Below are 10,505 nucleotides of genomic sequence, written 5' to 3' on the forward strand. Positions count from 1 at the left end.
ACTGTCCTCCCCACCCCGGACACCATTCTGCGCTCATTGTTACAGTGTGTCCCTGTCGTTTTGTCACTCAGCGCTGTAACCATTAGGGTTAGGGATAGCCAGCTTTCAGCCCGAGTATCCCGGACAACTTGGTGGGTCACCAAATTCCAACATTTCAGTACTCGTTCCCTTTTTCTGGAAACAGCCTGAAAATGCTCAGGCTGCAGAGAGAATCCTTCCAGCAGAGGAAACGTGGAAAAGTGGACAATCTCTCGGTACATTCCTACCCTCACTGTGCTCTCCTTCAGCGTCTCACCTCTTTGCAGCCAAGATGACCGGGAAGCCTTTTGTGAAGGGCTCCATGGAAAGTCCCTCAAACTTGACCGAGCAGCTTTGCGCCCGTGCCCCGGGGCTGTGACTGTGGGCCCAGGGAGGGCCGGCTGGGTTCCGAAGTAGCTCCACCGAGGCCGGGCAGAGCCGCGGAGAACAGCCGGACACAGCCGTGGCCCGTGCCCGGCGGGGTGGGCGCGCTGCCCCGGGCTCGGCGCTGCTCGTCCCGCCGTGCCGGGGCCGCCGGGCGCCAGGAGGCAGCGCGGGCTCGGTCCCTGCGCCGCCCGCCCGCCCTTCCCGGCTCGGGGTAATCATTAACCGGGCCCGGCCGCCGGCACCGCGCCGCGCATCGCCGCCCGCACTCGCCAGGGACCGGCGGCCGGGCACGCACCGACCCCGCCGCCCGTCCCCAGCCTCCGGCACCGCCAGGGCACCGCGCAGCCATGGAGGGCGAGGCGAACGGGACCCTGCACCCGTCCTGCGGCGCCAGCGAGCCGCCCTACTCGGAGGAGCTTCTCCGGAGTAAGTGTGGGGGCGGAGGAGAGGGGGCTGCCCGCTGCCGGGCGGCCCCTCCGCCCGCCGGACACACGGGAGCGGCCCCTGCCCGGCAGCGCCCTCGGCACCAACCCGCGGCGGGATGGCGGGGGCTGTCCCTGTCCCCGTCCCTGTCCCTGTCCCTGCCCCTGTCCCGCCCGTACCCCCGTCCCTGTCCCTGTCCCTGTCCCTGCTTCTGCCTGTCCCCCTGTCCCTGCCCGTACCCCTGTCACTGTCCCTGTCCTTGCCCTGTCCTTGTCTGCCCCTTCGCCGTTCTTTCCCGGCGAGGAAATCCCCGAGCGGAGGCCGGCACCCTCCTGTCCCGGCCGATCCTCCGCCTGTCTGGGGGCCGAGCTGCCTCTGGCTTCGGGGCAGGGCGAGAGCACAGCACGGCCCCGGCCCAGGGACGCGGGTGGGATGTCACAGAACCGGGAGCGTGGGCGGGAGCGCCGGGACCGCCCTGGACCTGCGGAACCGGGCGCTGAACGGGCCCCTGGAGCTGCCCCGGGTCCCAGGCTCTCCCCGGTGAGATCTGAGGAGTGGAGATGCCCACTAAGATGTGCGCTGCCCCGCCTGCAGCCAAGTCTGCAAGTGCCAGGGTTTTTTGAAGCAGGTTAGGTTAAAGAGGCTGGGGCTGAGGCTCTGCTTTGCCTTCAGATAGGCTGCAGGTCCGGCAGGAGTTAGTATTGATTATAAGCACGAACTTCTGCTAAATTAAGCATGACTCCACTGCGGTGGTTTCTTCTGTCTCTGGAAACACATCCCTTGGGAGAAAACACACTTCAGCCGTTAGTTGTGGGTCAAAGTTGTTATCCGTACCCAGTGTCCATGGAGACATAAAACCTATCACGTGTGGGTAAATGTTGATATTCATAGGCAGCTTTAAGGGAGATGCAGAAAAGATTTTGGTGAAGACACCAAGTTTTATCTCAGGCTAGGTATATCAATGTAATTTTCCTTACCTTCCTCATGTGCCCTAAAAAATTCCACCGAGCTTGTAGTAAATTTGCCTACCTAAGAAAGTTACATGTAACATGCCAATGAACATATGATGGAAGCAGAGAACTGAGTGAATACATATTTGCTTGTAGCCTGCCTGGAAAAGTTCCCAGATCAGGTATTTACTGTATTTATTTGTATTCTGTATTATGTATTTATTTCTGCTACATATTTACATTCACCTAAGGATATTTGCCCTGGAACCCCACCTTTCTGAAAGGGACTATTGCACAATGCTTTGAGAAGGTGAAGGCGTATTCCTCCTGTGTACTGTCTGTGGATCCTGGAAAGATTTAGTCATGAACTTCAGTAATTTGAACTGTTCTGTGGAACTGCCTGTGTAACCAGGGATGAGTGCAAGTATTTGCAGGAATAGGGCAAAGAAGCCCCTCAGAGACAGTGTTGTTACATTAATGTTTGAAATGCTTATGAAATAAATCAGAACTGTCTCTCTTCTCTCTCTGCAGGCCTTGACCTACCAGGGAAATTTCTCTTTGCAACCTTGACTCTGATGACACTAATTGCCATTCTGGTGTTTATAGAGGAAGCAGTCTACATCTACAGGAAAATCCCTTCCTCCAAAGGATCAATCATTATTTGGATTAATGCTGCAGCTCCAGTAAGTTAGCATGGAAACAATATAAAGTTCACTGTTGAAAATCGGGCTTCCCTGAAAACCCACAGGAGCCACATGAGCTTTATCTCTGCCCTTCATACTACCTTCCTCCCTTTCTCTGTAGGTGATCTCTACTACTTCATGCATTGGCATGTGGGTTCCTCGCTCAACAATGTTTACAGATTTCACAGCAGGAATGTGAGTATTCTTCCTGTTTCTAGATGTTGCTCCAAATCCCAAATTTCTTCCCTTTAAACATCTGCTGCCCTTGGTAACACAGTCATTTTGTAAATTTAACAATTCAGTAATTTTTTGTTTGAGTTGAAATCTCTTGGCAGCTCTTTCCTGGGAGGTGGAAAATGCTGAAACGGTTCCCAGTGCTACAGTCCCCTAGTGTGGGAACCTCAGTATGAAGGATCTGTGACTCACATGTAATTGATTCCTTGGATTGACAGTTGCTTTGGAGCAGCAGTCTGTCTTTCCTCTCTCTGCATGTCACGTGGAATGAGAGTCTGGCCTGTGACTTCTTCCCTGCACTTCTACTAATGATGAGCTGTGGAGGTCTATTATTAATGGTGCCAAGTGAGCCCCCAATGAGTATATCAATTGTTCCACAGTTGTCCTGATAAAAGCACTTTATGTGCGAGCATGACAGCTCTGGCACGCACAGAAAAGAAGGGAGAAATGTGGTCCCTGCTTTCTGGAGATGATGGCACAGCCCTGGTGGGCAGGACCAAGTAGGGGTATGCCATGGCCCTGAGCACTTCACATTTGGAGATGATTTTGGAATGCACTGCAGCACAGTATCAGAAACACTCAGGAGCTGCCTCACCTCGTGTCACACTGCATTCACTAAAAGCATAGAGTAAAAGAGCAGGGACAACACAGTAGCAGGGAGCACTGTTGGCATGCAGCAGTGCGTGCAGGTAGTGCCAGAAACTTCCAACAATCCAGTCCTGTGGCACTTCAAGCATGTTTACATTCCCCCTTCTCCTTTGCCCAAGCTGCAGGCAGTGCAGAAGAAGATCTCTTTTATTGACTGGATTTCCATGTTTGGTGGCGCAATCTGTAGTTCCTGGGTAGGGTTGAGAATGTGCAGCTGGGGAAGGAGGGAGAGGTAGGGTTGCAGCAGTTGGTGCTTTGTCTGCAGAGGAACCACACCCTGCCTGGGCCAGCACATTCGATGATAGCTATTTACATGAACCTAGCCATGTTTGTTGGTTGAAAGCCATGTTTGAGGAGGAAGAGGACTTGTTCTAAAAAGTTCGGACTAGTCAGAACTAGATAACTTATGGAAAAATACAGCCATAATGACTGGGGCCAGGAAAGCCTGTGCTTTAATACCGACTGCCACCAGCCACCAGAGCGGCTTTGGGAAATTCCACATCTGCTCTGTGCCTTGGTTTATTCCTCTTTCAGTGAAGTTAGGGCCGTTCTGGTCCTCCAAGGTGATGGCAAACAGGTGTCTTAAAGACAGAGCTGGAATTTTTGTTGATTGCAAAGCATGGGCTGTAAAAACCCTGTACAGAAGGTGGCACTAGCTGGTGCAGGCATGCAAGAGACACACACACAAGTTTAAGCTGGAATTTTCTTCCTCTCTTAGATTTTTTGCCATAGTTATCCACAAGTTCCTGATGATGATGATTAAAGAGTGTGGAGGCCAGAAGATGCTCCTCAGGAGGTTTGAAAATGGTCGCTTCACCATCAGCACCGGCCCCTGCTGCTGCTGTTGCCTCTGCCTCCCTCGTGTGCCCATCACCAGGTCAGTCACCCCTTTAAGATTTCCCAGCTTGGGAACGGCTGCTGGAATTCAGCCAGCTTGGCAGGGCCAGGCTTACAGCAAAGCTTCCCAAAAGTCAGTCTCAAGCCATCTCAAGCTGTCTCTTTTAAACAGCATCATCACTTTGGGGCTGTACACCACCACTAATTTATTTCATTTTTATAATGCAGAGGTGTGTGGGAGGAGAAATTCCTACTCTAGAAAACCCAATAATTGACATTTCAGTTTCTTTTCATTCCAGAAGGGAACAAATGTCTTGAGATTGGGCATTTTTCACAAGCAGAATTATCAAATGGAGGCTCTCTTGATAGAAAATTTCTCTCACTTTGCTAAAATTGAAATGTTTCATTCTGATTTTGGCTTTAAAACTACTTGAGATTAAAATAATTTTTAGAACAAAAAGTAGATATAGTGCTTGTAAAGCATTGTTCTCAATGAAATGGCATTGTCTGGTGAGGCGAAAGCAGATGCTTTCTTTTTCTAAACTTAGTATTAAAGCATCTTTGAGAAGTGGAGTAAGGATGGAGAGCTACAGGAGCCAATATACTGTAACATAAACCTGTCCTCCTTTGAGCACTGCCTGGTGGAGTTCCTCCTCTGGTTAGTATCACCCTGTCATTTACACACCACTCCACAGCCTGGAAGCCTCATATATTTCCTGGGGCTGTGCTATTGGCACAGAGCATGAGACTGTTTCTCTCATTATAAGCAAAATCTGAGGGACTGAACGTACAAAGGAGAGTTTTCTGTGAGGGTGTGGACTTTAGTGTCAGAGGGACCTTGGAGACTTTATGATCTATTTAAAGGAAAGCATCAAACAGAACACAGCATAGCAATTTCTGATGCATTTTTAAAAAACCTGAATTTTTATTGTAATAATTCTTCATTAAACTGCCTCATTTTGTATTACAATTTAAACTTTTGTTTCCATAATTTTAGTAGAGTCACACTAAATATTTATATGGAGGGGGTACCAAGAAGAAGAGGTAGTAAAACCCATCAAAAATGTACCTTTATTTGGTTTTTTTTCCCATGTCTGTCACCCTCTGTACAGGTTGTAGTAACTGGGAGCTTGGGAGAGGATCCCCTACTCTGCCTTGCTGTTGTTTGGCCCAGTGGCAGCTTATGCAGGATGTTGGCAGCTAATACGGACTCATTTCAGGAGCTAGACAGTGCCTACTGCTGCTGGCAGGAAGGACGGCTGTCTGTTTAAGAAAAAAGGCTTTTTGCTCTGCAGAGGGCTCAGGCCTCCTTCTCCAGTGTCTGTACACTGGGAAACCCATCAGCTCTCTGCTTCTAACCTCTAGCCTTTTCCCATTGCAGGGTACCTTTTTTAAAAAAAATATTGGCAAGCTCTACGAGAGAAAAGTCAGTGTCGTGTTCCTTCCATAGGTACCTTATGGGGAAACAGGGAGCTACCCCAAGGGAGGGATTAATTCTTTTAAGAAAACATATATATCTGCAGTTCTGGGGGAAATAACAAGGTACAGATGAGGCAATGTAACAATCCATGCAATAGGGAGAGAGGTGGCAGAAGAAATCTGGTGATCAATAAAGATGGGCCCACGTTAACAAGGGAAACAACTCGCGGCATTGCAGTGACTGCACTGTTTGTTCATATCTATTATTCTTTAAAGCCCTCTGGGAATAATAAATCTTTGAAAAGACACACACTGAATGGCTGGCCCATTGCAGGTCTTTCCACATGGGTTTGTGCTGTTGATAATCCTGTGGCTATTTGCTATGTTCATTGAGCAACTCCTATAATTCCTGGTTCATGGCTATATCCTTTAGCACACTAAATGGCAGCCTGTTGTCTGTGAGACATCTCTGATGGCCGTGTCAAGGGCCCAAGGAACTCCAGTGAAAAGAACACTGAAAGGATGGAAAATAATGCATGGTAACAGACTAAAACATGGGCAGCTGTAGCAGCTTGTCCTGTGGAGGCTGAAGGAGGATTCAGGTCAGTCAGCTTTCTGCCCTCTGTTAGAAAGTTCATCTGCCCCTTTCCTGGTGGGCTTTAGTGCTAGCTGGCCAGATTACAGGCTGTGTTCTGGACCCACTTTATACTGACAGAAGTGAAGGAATCCTGAGCTGTCCTGCTGGCCTTGTGCAATTTACCAAGTGAGAGACAGTTCTTGTCTTCTGTTCGACTACAGAGGAGCAAACCCAGATGCTTACACGGTACTCTTCATGATGCACTGAAAAACTACCAGTCCTTTCATCTAGGTCTGTGTGATTCCCTTTCTTGATCTACCACAGGACTAGGAAGTGACTGAACAGGCTGATTTGCCCAATTTCATGGGAGAACTGAAATAATAAGGCAACAAGGCAAGAGCAAATGGCATCATTGTTCAGAAACCGGTTATGCAGCTGCTGTCTCCCTGGTTGGCTTCAGGGCAGAGAAAGATATGTTTTGCCCAGCTTTGGTTAGTATGTACTTGATGCAGAGCAGAAAAAGTACTATTTTTGTAGAGACTTTATTAAATAAACATTGAGAAATTCTTGGAAAGATTTTCTAATCTTGAAGCTGTTCCTCCCCAGATTTTAGCCACATGCTACAGGAGTGGAAAAGTTCTGCAGATGACTGTATCCATAAAATGTTATTAAGGTTGCTAATAAGATCTTGGCCTATCTAATTTTTTTTTTTTAATTCTTTTTTTTTGGCCAGGCAAACCCTCTTTTGGCTGAAGCTGAGCACCTTTCAGTTTGCTGTCTTTCGGCCCGTGCTCATATTTTTGTCAATAGTGCTTTGGACTAATGGCAATTACGTCCTTTACAATGTAAGTAAATATTTTAATCAGAGATGGTCCACAAAACCTATAGGTTTTAGGGTTGGTGTAACTATCTTAGCCTACAAGTAAACTGTGAAATCTGGGAGCACTTCCAAGTGAGTCCTTACTGTATTCTTATGAGACCTGAAGCATATAATTTCTGCCTTCCCAGACTCTCTTGTAAAGAAATTGGGCATTGGGTGGGTTGGGCATCAGATTATGCTCCAATACCTTTCCCAGTTTGTATGGTTAGAATAGCAGGACTGCAAGTTGCCCTGTGGGAGGTATCTGCCCTGTGTTTTGTAAGTTACAGCCTTAAGAAACAAGTGTATGTACTGTCATGTTAATAGGAAGCCTAATTCTATGTTTTTCAGCAAATCATGGTGATTTTTATATCTGTGTAAAATAAAAAGATAGTACTGTACTTCTGCTTTGTACCATGTAACCTGCAAGATGATGGAGAAATCAGTATCTGATAATAATTTGGCACCTCTTGGATAACTCAGACTAAAAGTAATAGTTATTGTTGTTGTTTCATGGTATAAAAGGAATGGCCCATCTGAGATGTCAAGCTGAATATGCTGTCATGAGCTGTTGCGCATTGCCAGGTGCTGCTGGGGTCTTTGAAAAGACACACACTGCATGGCTGGCAATTGCAGCATTGAGGGGTTGTGTCACTTGGCACCTCCCCAGACTGAACACAATTCCATGCTGGTGCCTGCAGGGGAGAGGCTGTGCCAACACTCCAGTTGGTACTGGGCAGTTTCCCCATGCAAAACCCAGCAATTGCTGCTGCCATCAGCTCTCATGGAGATAGAAACAAGCATTTTAACGTCATCCAGTTCACAACTTCTTCCTGGAAACAGTAAAGTAAGGTTCTATAAGGCTATGTGATTTGTTTCTCAGTTGTCTCCCAAAGGACCTGCACTGTGGATTAGCTGCTTCATTGGTGCCCTCACCCTTTTTGCTCTGTGGGCAGTTGGAATCATGTTTCGAAAAGTTAGGATTCTCCTTAAGTGTAAGAACATTATCCCAAAGTTTGCTCTTTATCAGGTGAGAACTTTAATATTTCTGGTAAGAATTTCTCTTAACTGCGGACACAACTCTGTCTCTCTAGTTCTTGCTCCTTTGTTGAAAATTTGTAGTATTTTTTCCACTAAATACACTGTGTGAAGCCGTATTTTTACCTGATTAAAGCTGTATCCCTTTGAAGCACTCTCCTTGGCTGCTGTTCAGTTTCACTTTGAGCCAATTTACTTCTAGTCTCTCAGGAGTGCTGGAGATGTGAAAGCCATGTAAAACCTATTTATCTTTAGACCACTGAAATCACAACAGTGCTTTCTGTGGGGCCTGAAGGAAGCTCTGTAGTTTCGGTATCCTGAAATGCAATGTTAAAATGCTGGTGTGGAGAGGATATGTAGCATTGTGTGGGTGGCTGTTGTTTGAACTGTTTCAGCATTCCACAATATTCTGTTTTAACAGTATTTTTCTTGGCCATTCTGCACTTCAGAAGTAGATAATAATGAAAATACTGTCTGAGAATCATTAAATAGTAAGGAACAGAACCACAGAGGTTAGATTGAAAAAGCACAGGGACAAGGCCACCCTCTTCCACATCACTCTGAATAGAGTCCAGCAGAATCCTTGGATATGTGTCCTTGAGCAGGACATACATCAAGGCCGGTGCACTAAGGTTAAGTAAATTATTAAGCACTTACAAAGGCAGTAAACAGGATGGTCACACCTGCAAAGCTGTACTAGGGTGAATTCAGGTTGAGGATGGCAAACTCTGTTAATGTGAGGGTCTAGACTCAGGCAGTTCCACCAGCAGCTACAGAGACACTTGGATAACTCCATGGCAGTGAAGGCATCAGTAATGTGATGCACAAGTGGTGGCTCCTGAACTCAAGCTGTGAGGAGTCCCTCATACCTTCTGGCAAAGAAGCCAGTCTCATACAATTTGGGGACCACAACATCTCCCTGCTATAGCAAAAAGAAGAGATGACAGGAAAAAATGTCCTTTGAGTCTTTCTTCCTATTAAGGAGGAACATAAGCTCATGGGTCAAATTAACTGGCATTTTTAAAACACTATTGCCTATTATTCAGAGATCAGTATTATTTGAAATCCCTGCTGGGAGGTCTGTCTATAATGTACCTCCCAAATGAAGGGCTGAGAAGAAACACTTTTCAAGTCCAGGATTAATTCAATACTCCTATTCAAAGCAATAGCATCTTGACCTTAGATGAATTCTGCAGAATGGCAGGCATCCTGCTGGTAGATGGGGGGAAGGGAGGCCAAACAAGGAGGAATGAGGCAAAAGAGGTTCTGATATCAAAGCAGAATTGTTATGTGAACTATAAACCCCTTTCTGGTAGCTAAGGCATTTGTTTCCCTTTCTGGTGCAGTTTATTGTCATTCTGAACCAACTGCAGACCACTATTATCAACATATTCGCTACACAAAAAATCATTCCCTGTGCTCCACCACTCTCCTCTACAGCAAGAGGATCATGTAAGTTTTTTGGCGGAAGAATGTTCTTCATTTACTCATAAAGGTACCAGTTCAGTGTTACTAATGGCAATCTCTGGTATTTCCCCAAAATAATAATTTCCTGGGATCACTAGCTTTTGGAGAATCTCCGTTGTTACCTTAAAAATAAGAACAAAAGTTTTATAGCTGTCATGGCTGTAGAGAAGAAGTTGATAATGAGAAGAGCTGGAATCATAAATGAGAAGAAAAGAAATCAACATGCATAATTACTGTTAAATCTCTTGTGTTTTGGATGCATAATTTATTGCATGCTTATTGATGGGCAATATTGGAATTTTGTAACTGATTTCAGTGCTGAATGTGAGAGGCGGGGACAGGATGGTAGAGTTTGTTCCTTTCACACAGGTAAAAATTAATAAGCCAATTATTCATTTTTTTTGTCTGGTAGTAATTTCCCCCTTCTGGGGGCTTTTCTTTGCCTCCCTTTTTCTTTTCTTTGGCAGATATAGCCCAGCAGCTGCTCATCATGGAAATGTTTCTGATAACTGTAATCTCAAGGGTAGTCTATCGGAGAAAATACCATGACCTAGAGCCTCTGGAGTGTGCGGCTGAAGAACCCGGGGAAAAGAAGCAGCCTCCTAAGATTATCCTGAATGGTGCAGTTGTTGAAGATGGATTGCCAAAGGTTTAGAAGACTCATGTGCTCCTGTTCTGCAGGAGCTGTAAGCTCAGCTTCAGGAACCTGTATATTCTTGCACCAAAAATAGCCACTGTCCATGTCGGAACAACTTCTGGCATAAATGCCTGTGAGCTGTAGTACTGAAAGGACCAGTGAAGATAATCCTGTTGATTCTCCAGTGATGTATGCATGGTGTGAGTGTTTTCATACTGTGTAATTTACTAAGATTTTATACCATTTTATGCTGTTACTGAGCACTTGATGGTGCCAAACTGTCTCACAATACGATTTTATTTTCATTTTTTACCTATTGGAATGGCTA

The 10,505-nt window shown here is 46.2% G+C and overlaps 1 protein-coding gene across 1 annotated transcript; it reads left to right on the forward strand.

The window, feature by feature from the left end:
* Positions 1-752: 752 nt before the first annotated feature.
* On the forward strand, positions 753-10,195 carry LOC309570866 (organic solute transporter subunit alpha-like; the record flags this gene model as incomplete). Its single annotated transcript, XM_082277878.1, has 8 exons — positions 753-831; positions 2,310-2,461; positions 2,583-2,656; positions 4,062-4,220; positions 6,910-7,021; positions 7,919-8,065; positions 9,420-9,525; positions 10,008-10,195. 8 exons carry the CDS (start codon positions 753-755, stop codon positions 10,193-10,195), a joined length of 1,017 nt encoding a protein of 338 aa, XP_082134004.1.
* Between the last annotated feature and the right edge of the window lie 310 nt (positions 10,196-10,505).

Source organism: Coloeus monedula (genome assembly GCF_965178545.1).
Source record: "Coloeus monedula genome assembly, chromosome: 3".
NCBI lineage: Eukaryota > Metazoa > Chordata > Aves > Passeriformes > Corvidae > Coloeus > Coloeus monedula.